This window comes from Hyaena hyaena, unplaced genomic scaffold (assembly GCF_003009895.1).
Source record: "Hyaena hyaena isolate Hyena2069 unplaced genomic scaffold, ASM300989v1 scaffold_299, whole genome shotgun sequence".
In the NCBI taxonomy this organism is placed as follows: Eukaryota; Metazoa; Chordata; class Mammalia; order Carnivora; family Hyaenidae; genus Hyaena; species Hyaena hyaena.
Window position 1 is genome coordinate 1,964,565 of NW_024080930.1, and position 13,876 is coordinate 1,978,440.

At 31.6% G+C, this 13,876-nt stretch overlaps 1 protein-coding gene across 1 annotated transcript in view; it reads left to right on the forward strand.

The window, feature by feature from the left end:
- AP3B1 (adaptor related protein complex 3 subunit beta 1) overlaps window positions 1-13,876 on the forward strand; it is a gene marked incomplete at its 3' end in the record, with an annotated part of 255,186 nt that overhangs the window by 81,230 nt on the left and 160,080 nt on the right. The window contains exon 7 of the mRNA XM_039247437.1: window positions 7,615-7,797. Coding sequence (XP_039103368.1) covers window positions 7,615-7,797 — 183 coding nt within the window. The remainder of the gene's footprint in view (window positions 1-7,614; window positions 7,798-13,876) is intronic.

A 13,876-nucleotide genomic window follows, 5' to 3' on the forward strand; every position in this document is an offset into this window, starting at 1 on the left:
AGCCACCCAGGCGCCCCAGTTGGAAATTGTTTTTAATTCACTGTGACAATATGTGTCTTTTGATTATATGGTTTCATTCATTTACATTTAATGTTATTCACATAGTTGAATTTATAGCTGCCGTTACTTGTTTTTCTGTTACATGCCTTTTTTGCTCCTCATTTCTCCTTTACTGCTTTCTTTTTACAGTAAGTAAATACATTCTTTTGAACATTTTAATTCCTTTAATGAGTTTTTCACTATGTCCTTTCCCCCCCACTATGTACTTTGAAAATACAGTGTTTTATATGAAATTATAAGTAGGGATTTTATTCCTAACCCCTCCAGCAATTTTTTTTGTCTATATTGTAATAGAAATCTTCATTGTGTTTCTTTTATAGTGTTTGATGTAATGTCAGAGGTAAATATAGATTTGTCCAATAAATTTGTCCAATAAATGAAGACAGAAAAGAAATTTGATTCCTTTTTTAAAAGTGTTTATTTAATTTGAGGAGAGAGAGAGCAATAGTGTATGGATGGGGCAGAGAGAGAGGGGGCAGAGAGCCCTGATGTGGGGTTCAATTAAATGACTGAGGGATCATGACCTGAGCCAAAATCAAGAGCTGGACACTCAGATGACTATGCCACACAGGCACTCCCTCCTTTTTTTGTCATCTGTGTGGCATACTTGTTATATCTAGGACCCAGATTAGAAATCAGCGTTGTGGTTAACTTGGTTTTAGTAATAATATAAAAACATTTCGTTTCTTTGATATTCAAGACATTTGCTGAGAACTGTGGGGACTATAGTAAGATCTCTAAGAAACAGAGTGTTTATTTTAATGTGATTTACTATGATTTCTCTTACATTATAGACTAAAAGGAATTTGTTACATGGCCCAGGAATGAAATCATGAATGAAATGTATATAATGTGTGCATGTCTTCCTGGACAAGATACCTCACCGCCAAAAATTGCAATCTTTGAAATTAGGCAGAGTTGGATTTTTCCTAAACTTTTGCCCCATTGTAGCTAGGTATTAAGCCTTCATAAATTTCAGTTCCCAAATTTGTATGGCTTGTAATTTCTAATGTATAAAGTTTTATTTGTGTTGGAAGAGCTGTTGTATGTAAAACCCTCATCATAGTGCCTGGCACCATAAAAGAGAGTTAATAAATATTCCAAATAAGAAATAATGACACAAAAAGGAATATAAAGGATAATATTTTTGTAAATTTGGGATAGTCAGTTATTGATTTCTGATCATTAACATTGAATACTTGTTCAAAGTGGTATTTAATATTTGTCGAATGGTTGTGGAATTAATTTGTTATATTTTTAGTGATGGTAATTATGTGTTTACTATCATTTTTAATATTTTGTTTTCCAAATGGTATACATCATATTCAGTGTTCACAGGTGGATCTTTTGGGGACTTTGAAGGTCTCTTATATGAGGCACTTATATTTCCTAAAGTGTTACGTTTATATATTTTTTAATTAAGAAGACATCTATATCTATTTTTCTATCTGTGTTTAGTGACAGTAGTCTACACAGATGCCTCCAATTCCAGTACAACAGTCCAGGATTCCTTCTAGCCTTCTACCTTGTCAGCTTCCTTCTCCAACATTAAAAAATGTGGCTTTCATTATCCACAATATATTTACTTCCTTGTTCAGTCACAAGATGCAAAGAAAGTGTTTCAGAATTGCTAGCATGTATCTTTGTGGGGAGTGTTGAGATGTGGACGGCTAATTGAGTTTAATACTAGTTTGGAGTTGTATTAATATGCAGTCTTCTTTGATATTGCTGTAAATTGAAATTGCTTCATCCTTATATCATTGAACTTATTATATTGGTATATTAAAAAAGCTATTGATCTATACGGTAATTTTATATCCTGCTTCTTTACCAAGTTCTTTTATAGTTTGATTTAGTTATATTATTCATGGTTTATTCTAGAAAATATATTATCTGCTAATAGAGTAGTTTTACCTCTTCTTTTCCAACTCTCATGACTTGTGTTTTAATTTCTCTTGTGTTATTATATACTTGTGTACTTAATAGCATTAGTACACTATTCAGTAGTAGTGGAGATGGTGGGCATCCTTGTCTTGTTTCAATCTAAAGGAAAGTGTCTGTTATGTGTCTGCATTAAGTAAGAAACTGACCCTGATGATTTCCTCTTTATCTTTGAAATCTCATAGTTTTAAATGGTGTCTCGGAGTTACTAGATATGGGTCATTGTGTTCCTGGTACTTAGTGAGTGTTTTTAAAATGTAGGTTCAAAGCTTACATTATTTCTGACAAAGTGGTTTTTTTTAAGATTATAGTTTTAAACATTAATTCTGTTTAGTTGTTACTTTTATTTCTTCAGGGATTAAAATTTTATGTAGGTTGGATCTTCTTTGCATGTCTTGCATTTCAACCACTGCCTTGGTTTTTTTCTACTTTTATTAATTCCCCTTATTAAATTTCCATTCAGCTGTTTTCTTGCAGGAGCACCTGCAGTTTAATCATCATATCTGATTATTTTCTTCCCCTCTCAGTTTATTTCCTAGTTTCAGTCGACTCCAGTTTCATTTCTTCCTGATGTATTTTGTTTATTTCTTTTCTCTGTTTATGAATTTCTGATTCATGTTCATTTTTCTGATCTTCATATGCTTCTTTGAGGATACGTCCTTTTGGAGTGTTGTGTTAGATAGTTTTCTTTTGCTTTATCATTAGTTTTTTTTTTTTTTTGTAAATACTTTTCATCAGTTGAGTTGTTTTGATTTTCATTTTCAACACTTAGAGATTACTTACATCTTTACGTTTCTTTTGACAGGGTTGGTGGTTTGGATTTGAGGTAGTTTGCAAGATTCCTAGTACAAGAATACCCTTTCTGCCAGAACATCACAGTATGCTTTGTATTAGATGGCTGTTTTGAGGGAGAGCATGTAGGACGGGGTGTATGTTTTAAAGTTATTTTTTATTTTTTTGTTGTTGTTCTTCTAAGATCCTGAATTTCCTCTTCATTTCTTTTTTCTGTTACCTTATATTTTCTAAGGAATTCCTATTCCTCTATCTTTTAACTGTTTTCTTCTTGAAATTTTTTTTCCAAGACAGTCTCCTTGAATCCGCCCTCCATCTTATCCTCTTGAAATTTCTACTTTGTAATCCACTGTGATCCCTGAGGAATCTTAGACAGTATTTTTATACTTAGAATACTCTTTCTCTTGCTCCTGTTGATTTCAGTTCTTTCTTTTGCTCACCACCAACTCCTGACTGTTTCATTAAGGGCAGTTTTTTCCTGACTGCCCCAGGTCTTTTCAAGATTTTATGATATAAGCATGAAATATAACTCTCTGACATTTAGGGCTTATTTTTCTATTTACATGTAATTTGAAGTTTGGAGATTCTCAGTTTTTTAGTAATGCTTAGGACATAGTTTTTCATCTTAGATTTTTACAGGTTTGTGTTGGGAGATTAAGATTTACCTAGGTACCATTAATTTGCTTACCTGTTACTTAAATTATGTTTTGAGAATATTTTTCTGATAATTTTTTCCTTTGTGTGTTACATTTGTTGTAGAAAGATTTAAAATATTATGATATTTATGCATATATATAGGGATCTCAGCTTTATTATTACTTAGTCTTGTCTCTTTTAATTCTTTGTTGAAGGAAGATAGCTGTATTTCCTTTTTCTCCCAAATTAATGTTAGTATTGACATTTAAAACAGTAAGAATTTCAAATAATTTTTGTTTAAAAATTTCCCAATTAAGGGAACCAGGTCTGATTTATTTCCACATTTTGAAAAGGAATTTATTTGTTATCAGCAGGAGCTTTTTGGGATTATTACTGTCATGTTGACGTTGCTATTGTTGCTGACAAACATAAATTTGAAAGGTGTTAATCTGTTTAAAAACTTTTCCTCACTAACATATTGACTTTGAGCTATACCTTCTGTTGCTTCATTTAGCATAAAGGAATATTTTCTAATAATTAAGTTCTCAATGACAGTCAGTTCTACGCCTCATATTAAGGAAAGGTGGAAATATAAACATATTAAAATAGAATGCTTTTTAAATTTTACTAGAGTAATACTGAAGTTTATCATATGAATAGTGCTTTCCTAAAAATAAATGACTTTGGGTTAAAGAATATAGTTATGGTATAAGGAATATAGGTATGGTTAAGGAATATAAGGGTTATGGTAAAATAACTAGAACATTTTAAGGTTACTTAGGTAACTGTTGTCTGAAGATTATCTGTAAATTTTGCAAGACACCTCACAGCTATAGTCAGTGAAATTAAAAGAGAATATTTTATTTATGTTCCATTATCCCCAGTCAACTGTTACAAGTTTTCTTTATATAATTTCTTTATTGTATATTCCTAGATTTCCTATTTTCATCCCACGTTCTCTTTTTAACACATCCTAAACACTTTTCTTCTACACACCTTTTCTGATACTCAGTTGTAAATTCATTTTTAAAATTTAATACTTTCTCTGGTTTTTCTTTAAAAGGTAGAAATCCATATTTATGAGCAATTTAAAAGTAGCAGTGGACATCTTTTATTTAGAATAACTCAAAAGTAGGGTGGTATTATTACCTTTTCCTTTCAGGTTAATTTTAAAGAAATCCTTTGGATGGCATTTAACTTTCTAACAGAAAACACATTAGGTCAATGTTTACTGGAAAACTCAGTTGTTTATATATATATTTTTATGACAAAGTTTCTCCTTAATTTAGCTACAAAATTATGTTTAATGAATATATTGGTAGTTCATAACTAAATTATGGGGGTAAGACACCATTTAATAGGTTATTGATTTAATGTTGGTAAAACCCTCACTATTGTGGGCAAAAAAAGCCCCACACGTCTGATTTTGTGCAGATGTTTTATTGTGATAGATCTATTATCCAGCTATTAGAAGATAAATGACTGATCTTTCCCATTTTCCATGCCTCAAGAAAATTGAAATAAGAAGGGGAATATCATTTGGGCTGTATGATTAGGGCAGGTTGGATGGCCATTAATTTAAGAGAAGAAAATCTTGGCAGCATTGGCCAACTTATACCATATTATCAATCAAACCTTGATGCACTTCTTGTGATGACCCAGCACTCTCAGGTTTTTGCAACGTTAATTAGAATTCATGACAAAATAGATGCAAGGAAACGTTTTGTACCCTTCATAATTTTATAGAAAATTTATTGTTATTAGAGGAACCATTTGCTTAGTGTGATTTTTTTCATTACCAGCTTGTCAACTAGCATAGATAATCTGGAGAAAATATGAACTCCATAGATGGGGTGTCACTTTTGTTGATGGTTCATGTAGTTTACCTTGGAGCACAGCTAATGGCTGAAGTTCATAGCAACAGCACAGAAAAACGTGGCAACCAAGGGAAGATAAATGAACCATGTTTATAGCTTTAATATAAAAAATACATAAATGGAAAACTGCATTTGAATTTGATGAGCTCATTGCTAGTTTTGTTGGAGTGATTTATTTTTCCCCTTATATAAAAAGCTACTATTGACACAGTGAGATGGAAATTAACTGTCTGTTTTTGGGAAACCAATATTTTTGGTTTTAAAATCTGAGTAGATCATTTTATTTTAATTCTGGAAGTTTTATAGAATATTGAACATTTAATAGCCCAAAATTATCAATTCTGGCATTGTTTAGCCTAGGGTCAGTTTGTTAAATCCATAGGATGAAATATCTAAAATGGTCAGTTTTATTTTGTGAAGGTACTTTTCTTTATATTCTTCCTAATTATTTTTGTGTTTTCTTAAACTTTATTTGTACTTAAGTAATTATTTTCTTTTTTCTTGTTATCTGTTTGTACTTCAGAATTATTTCGGACCTATAGCTCTTGGTATAATAAATTTAATACCATTTGGTAGCTGAGTTTTTTTAATTGTTTGGTGTCTACTAAACACTTTGAAAAAAACCTTTTAGGGTTAGGCAAAATAACTTGATTTTACATAGTATTTCTTTAATTGAAACTTTGTTGAAGTGCTACTTCAATTTCATAGACACTGTTATTCTAAGTGGTATTATTTATTTTTGTACTTTAATATCCTTTACCAGTTGATATGTATATCTTAATGTAAGATTGGCCTAAATGTAAAATACATAGATGGATAGATCTGTTTCACAAATACTAAGTTATTCTATAGTTTGATGTCATAAACTTAGTTGTTTCCAGAGATTTTTAAGTCATACTAATTCTAACCATTTAGAAATATGATTATCACAGAATGTTATTTTTGAGGAGTGATAGATGCAGAAAATAATCAAAATGTGGAGATGAAAACATGAACTTAACTTCCTTTCCATATCAATAGCAAATGGGAAATTATATGTATAATACATTTTTTATTTAGTTCACACAAATAATCAATTCTTTGCTTCTTCGATTGAAGTGCATTCATGCTGGGACCAGCAGGCACCAGTACATGGGCAGGGCTGGAGTCAATAAATGCGGCTTCACGTTTATACTGATTGGTAATTCATAAAATCCCCACAGGACTGGAAACTTGTTTAGCATAATAGCAAGTCTATATTCTGAGCTGTTTTCTTTCAATTGTATTGTTGGTTGCATATTAATAAACTAAATGTCAGCCAAGTAGAGGGACAAACACTAAAAATACGAATATCATTATATCTAATATTTTTTAAAAAGTACCATTTCAGTAAGTTACATTTCTATTTAATTGCTTACTTTAAGTCATTGGGGAAATTTTAGACACTAAAATGAAGATCCCTAGTGTTTAGAAAGAATATGATATTAATTTATTTTTTCAACAGTATTATATTTTGGCTAACTGCACATATATCAGCGGTACATATATAGAAGTATTTGTATATTATGCATTCTGCTTAGCTTGTATATTTATACCAAAGATATCTTAATTTCACCACTTTGTATGACAATTACAAAAACTGCATTTATGGTTCATTAATTGGTCTTAGAGCTGTCTTTTGTTGGTAATACATTATTTCAGTTTATACACATTGTTATATAGATTATATTAATGTACTAAAATTTTCGCCTTTGTATTTTCTTTGTAAATAAATTATACTGGTAAAAATTAACAGGTAGATTAAAATGTTGAAGATATGAAAGTGTTTTGTATCAGAATCCCCTTTAAGTTCCTCACACACTTTAAGATACATTCATTGTCATTCTCCTTTTAAACTGACATGATGTGGTCTTTGTTATTGTCTTGATTATTTTCCTGAATGTTATGTACCAAATAATGAATCTTTAGACTGGAATTTAGGTAGCTTAAAAATGAAAAATGTATGTGACAAATATGTTGAGTCCATCCAGGTATGAACAATTTATTGAAATTTAATGTGACAAAAAATTGTTGGATGTAGTACTAATACTTCTGATTGTAATACTTGAGGGAAGTATTAGCTTTTCAGACATGTTACTACTATAAAAATTATTCTTTGAGTGATTGACACTTAAAATTTGTTATTTAAACAATCATTTTGTTAATTAAATAACTGAATACTTTAAATATTCAAGGTCAGTACACTGATTGTATCCTTGTATCGCCTGAATAGAATCTTTGACGGGGAGGAAGACATTTTTTAATGAGTTACTATTTCTTTCTTTTCTAGCTGGTAGCTGGCAGTGTTGTGATGGCTTTTGAAGAAGTGTGCCCGGATAGAATAGATCTGATTCACAAGAATTACCGCAAGCTCTGTAATTTACTAGTTGATGTAGAAGAGTGGGGGCAGGTCGTCATAATCCACATGCTAACTCGATATGCTCGTACACAGTTTGTCAGTCCTTGGAAAGAGGTAAGTGTTGAACAATCTTCCACTTATGAAGTGTACTAAGAACATGGGTGAGCTTTTAAAAATGTGTATAGGAGTAAGATAATAGAAATCCGCATATTATGGAGGACTTCTTTTTCTTATGTTCTTTTGGAAAGTAGAAAACAAATATAAATGCAAGGGTAATTTTTCGTTATTTTGGCACTGATGGACCTATCCTTAATGACATAGTGTATAAACTTTTAGTATGATGCCTGGCAGGAGGCCCTTGTTAAGAGCAGCAGCATGATACAGTGTTTTCAGGGATATTGCCAAATCATAGGGTTTTTTAGCAGTTTGTTGCTTTTATATCTTTAAGTCTCAACTGCTCAAGTGATTAAATTGTACAGTGGGTAATGTGATTGTAGCACATGTAAATTTAAGAATATAGTTTGTTTTTACTGAACTTTAAAACTACTTTTTCCCAGTTTTGTATTTTAAAAAAATGTTTGTTTCCCTTTTTTTCACTTAAGCTGATAGTATTTTAGTAAAATTAGCAATTAAATATGCCTTAAAATGAAGTTGTTTTCTTTGTGCATATTAACATTAGAGGCATACCTATCTACCTAGACGCATACCTTCTTGTTACTTTATTGATGATTGAAAAAAATTTATTGCATAGTTTGCAATAGACGTCTCTGTGTGTATATATTTAATATTTAAGTGTAAGTTTTAAACTTGTTTAAAAAAAGAAATCATTAAATATTACAAGAATAGCACATTCATTCTAATCTTGCATATTTTTTTTTCTGTCTTTTTAAAATTAAGCTGGTAGAAGGGGGCGGGAGGTTGGGCAAAATGGGTGAAGGGGAGTGGGAAATAGAAGCTTCCAGTTACAGTCATGGAGATGAAAGGTACAGTACAGGGAATATATTCAGTGGTATTATAATAGTGTTGTATGGTAATGGGTGGTAGCTACACTTGTGGCGAGCAGAGCATAATGTATAGAATTGTTGAATCACTGTGTTGTACACTTGAAACTAATGTAACGTGTGTCAACTATACTTCAATTAAAAAATACAGTGTTATAGATTTTTAAAATCAACTTTGTAAAAAGTAAAAGATCAAAAATCCCCCAGTTATGTCATGATAGTTTGTATACCAACTTAAGCGTAGGGCTTGAGTGCTTAGTACATTTTACTTTTGTTAATTAGAAATAATGTGGAAAATGTATGTAAAACAGAGGAATGTTCATAATACATACTTTAAGATGTTATGTTAAACTTTCAGATGTTTAAGGAATTTAAATGTTTAAAATATTTGTCAATACTTTTTATAGTGACTAGGTATTGTTAGTACTGAGAATTATTTAAAAATTTTAAAAGTGTATCTTTATCCAGAAATCTACTTGTGATACTGACTCCATCTTAATTTTGATATTAAGAAAGTGTTTAGGTTATTTAAAATCAAAGTATGTTTTGAATTACTCATATATAAAAGTCTCAAGCCACATAGGACTCTTAAATTGATGATTGCTTTTTTTTTAATATAAAGTTAATTGTATTAATCATTAACAGAGTAAACTTCTGATGTCACTTTTGCTGGCTTAAGCAAGAACCTGCCAGTGCTGCAAAAGTCTTGGCCCTTTCATGTAAATAATAACTTTAACAGGAGATTTTTGTTGCTAATAATAGGTTGTGTGATTTTAGCCAGTTGTTTTCCAGGGTGCTGTTTAGATATTTTGTTTTCCTTTTGTAATGTTATTATAAGTTTGCCTTATCTAACCGTTGTCATTATTTGGTAAGATTTTAAATTTTACTTCCCTGTCACCATCAGATCATTTTCAGTATCTGTATGCAAATGATTCTTTGCTTTGGTATTATGTAGAAATTAGAGTTAAATACATTTCTCCTTACCATAGCTTCTAAAAATATGTAATAGACTTTAAAATCTGTATTTTTGCAATTTGTCTTTTTATTTGTGTTTCTGTTCCTTGAATTGTATTTCATGTTATTTTACATAAAATTCATGTTTAAAGCTGTTTACAAGGCCAGGAAGGTAAATTTTGTACTGCCATGTATATTTACTCTTTTGACAGATAATTTGAAAAATTGGGGCTCTGTGTATTCCTTGAGTTTTCAAATGTGTATTCTTTGGATGTTTATTATTACTAACATAAGATGAAGTCTGGTCATTGTCCTGGGTACAGTGAAACTGGGCTCAGTAATTTCTTACCTTTGGCTCTTACTTGCAGTCTGACCTTGACATTTTTCTAGTTTATGTGGTTAATAGACTTAATTCCCTAGTTTTCAAATATGCACCTCAGGTGTCAGGATGCTGTAACACTGCCGCAGGCACAACCCGGGGGTGACTGGGGCTTGGGGGATGGGGAGCAGTGATGCTCTGGACTCTACACGTCCTGGGTTCTTGCCTCTGGTCCAGACAGAGCAGCCCTCATCTTTGTCTGCCCTTCACAGACAGCTTTGAATATGATTTCCTTTGAGAAGGATTCCTTGGCTTAAAGAAAGGAAAGAGAAGAAGAAAACCTTACTAAAATAGATTTGGAAGGGTTTAGGTAACTATAAAGATAACTTTTTTTTTTTTTAATTGTAGAACGAGGTCAGGCACATGGTGAAATAAAATAGAAGTCATCGTTTTCATAACCTCACGGTTAACCCCTTAGAGGCATTTACTGGCAGTTGTTGAAATTCCATCATTCTAGTGGTTATAAATTTTACTTTGGATACCATATTTTACTTTATTAATCTAAAGTGGTATCTGTTGATTCCAAAGGAATCAAGAGCACAGTCTTGTGTCTCTTTGTATACGTATGTATTCTGTTCAGTTACCAACAGGAAAGATTTGAAAAGGCCATCCTTTATTGCACTATGAGAAGCAAGGGATTGTCCAAGATGTTAGACTGTTAGCACAAATACATTTATAAAATTAAAGTTCAAATGGATTATCATCATTTAGACCATGTTCATGATTAGTCTTTGAGTTAACCCATCTCAGATTTTCTCTGGGGCCTGTTAGAATTCTGTTTTACTGAGTAACTTCTAAGGGAGCAGTCCAAGCACTTGTAGTCTTGGAGAGTTTATGGCTTAGACTTTAAGTTGCATCCAGTTTTTTAGGGCTGTGCATGGTAATTTTAACCTTTAAACATTGGCAAGCTGAATCATAAAGCTAGAAAAAAACTTTGGAGTATTCTGCATTTATATCTGCTTTCATTTTTCACTTCTTTTGTTATAGAAAACATACAATGTGGTAAAGAACTAACAATGTTACAGGATAACAAGAGAGAGTGGATCAGTATACTAACGTAGTCAGTGCTGACTTGTTAAAATCCTTTTTTAATCCTTTTACCATCAGGTCTTGAATGTTGTTGTTGTTTTTTTTTTCCATGAAATTAGCAGAATATAAGGGCGGTCATTCTAGTACCTCACCCCCTTTTACATACAGGCAGTCGTCACTTATATAAATGCTATATAAACACCATCTTATTATATATAAAAAGCCATTAGCCTTGAAGTGAAAGATTTTACAAGTGAGAAAACAGTCTCAGTAAAATAATATGTTAATTTAAAAGTTATTTAAATGAAAAAGCTGCCTTGGGGCGCGTGGTGGCTCAGTCGGTTAAGCATCTGACTTCGGCTCATGTCATGATCTCATGGTTCATGGATTTGAGCCCTGCAGCGGGCTCTGTGCTGACAGCCAGCTCAGAGCCTGGAGTCTGTTTCAGATTCTGTACCTTCCTCTCTCTCTGCCCTCCCCTGCTCATGCTATCTCTCTCTCTCTTAGAAATAAATAAAACATTTAAAAAAATAATAAAAAGCTGCCTATTTAAATACTAAATTTATTAAAATCAAAGGGTTTATTTCTCAGATACTAAGACAGTCTGTGAAAAATAATATTGTGATACTTTAAATTTAGTGATATATTGCTGTACTGTAGTATTTTATCTGAGATAGTAATGATTATTATACCCATTTTATAGATGAAGAAACTGAGACATACAATGTTTAACAACTCATGTAAGAGAATATTGCTTATAAATGTGGGGCCAGAAATATAAACAGAGTAATCTGTTTATATTATCTGATGCCTAGAGCAGTGTTCTTTCCTTTGTTTTCTATAACCTGATGACTTTTAAATTAAAGTACCTTTATGCTTACTTTAATAAGTTTCTTTGTGTTTTCTCATTGCATTGTAGTTGAAGCCATTTTTGAAGTAACCCGTGCCCCCCATCCATGGTTCTTAGGTACTGCAGTTAACTAACAACTATAATTAAATTTGCTTTTCAAATGGAAAAATCATGTTTCTCGTTGAATTTTTAAAATATTTGTTTATAAGCTTGAAAGATAGCAAAATTATTTTTTTGAGGAATTGAAAATTAGTCATAATACTTTTTGAGATGAGCTGATGTAACATGCTTTTGTCAATAAGTTCTCAGATGAACACATCATATACAAACAAGCTTCTTCAGGGCAGAAGAGATTTTTAATTTAGTTTATTTGCATCATTATAGATCAGTATTTAGGCTGTTTATATGTAAATGTATGATTTGAGGAACAATTAAGTGTTGACAAAGTAGATTGCAGTCATATCAATTGCAGTGCATTTTCCATAATTTTTCTAACTGACATCTTTGATGATAAATAGTGGATGCCAAGTCAAAGCCGATTATACAGTGCACTAGGAATTCATGGGGCTGTCAGGGAGAAGACCGATTGACTTTAAATTTACATATTAATGAGAAGATTTGTTAAGAGGGTGCTTGACTATAGAAAATAACAGCGTATTTATAGGGCACGACATTTTATAAATAAAGCTGATGCAGGAAAATGGAAATTAAACCTTTTAGGTTAATAAATTCAAGAGACTGCTAAAATGCATATTTGCATTTTTATTTTCTCAAATTTACCTGACTCTTTGCAGTACATGTAGGTGGTGGTGGTTGTCTTTTTTTTTTTTTTAAATTCTAGGTCAAGTTTGTATAATTTTCAAGGATATAAAATTACTTAAAGATTTTCTTTGGGTCATTCAAGCCTATTATGGGAGAATACTTGAAGCATAAATGTAAATCTCTAATACTAAGGTTACTAGAAAAGATGAATTTTAGAAAATAAATGTTATAAAACACCAAGTAAATTTTAAGAGTATTAAAAAAAACCCATGTGGGGCGCCTGGGTGGCTCAGTCGGTTAAGCGGCTGCTTTGGCCCAGGTCATGATCTCACAGTTCGTCGGTTTGAGCCCTGTGTCGAGCTCTGTGCTGACAGCCAGCTCAGAGCCTGGAGCCTCTTTCAGATTCTGTGTCTCCCTCTCTCTCTGACCCTCCCCTGCTCATGCTCATTTTCTCTCTCTCTCTCTCTCAGAAATAAATAAAACATGAAAAAAAAATTTTTTTTTAAATAAAAAAACCCAAAACCCTTTAGTGGTATTAATTATAAACCAAAATAAAGCCTGGGTTCTGGGACCTGAGAAGGGGTTTTAATTTTATGAATCTAGCTCTTTAACATTAAACATTTTCTAGCAGATGACAGTTTTGTAAGAATTATCAATTTTTTTTTACTTTCATGATTTAGAACCTAAAACTTTATGTACTCATAGTTACTTTTTGTTTATGTATTCAGGTAATATAATTCTAGGGGCATTATGAATTCCATTTTGAAATTTGGAGTGATGAATTTACTTTTATTTCTCTCAAAATACCTGTATTTCAATTATAAAACCTTAGGTGTAAGAAAGTTCCAGTTTAGAATTTTGTTTAAAGTATTTTTGAGATAAATTCCTTAAGTTTTTTAGGGATAGCTGTAAAATAAGACCTAATCTGAACACAAAATTCATCTACATAGTTCTTGATTAGCAAATTTCTGAAAATACAGATGCACTGTCAGAGTCCAGCATGTCCTATCTTCCAGGACCTACATGTTAGAGAGTATTTTTTTTTGTGTTTTAATTTTCTTTAGAAGTTAATTTTCTTTGTAAAATAAATTTTTTATTGTGTCTTACTAATTACCTATTTTTGAATCTCTTGTGCGTAATTTTTTAATAACAGTAGTGAGGAGTTATGGTAGAATCTGTGCTTTACAATACAAATACAAAACTGTTTTGTGCACTTTT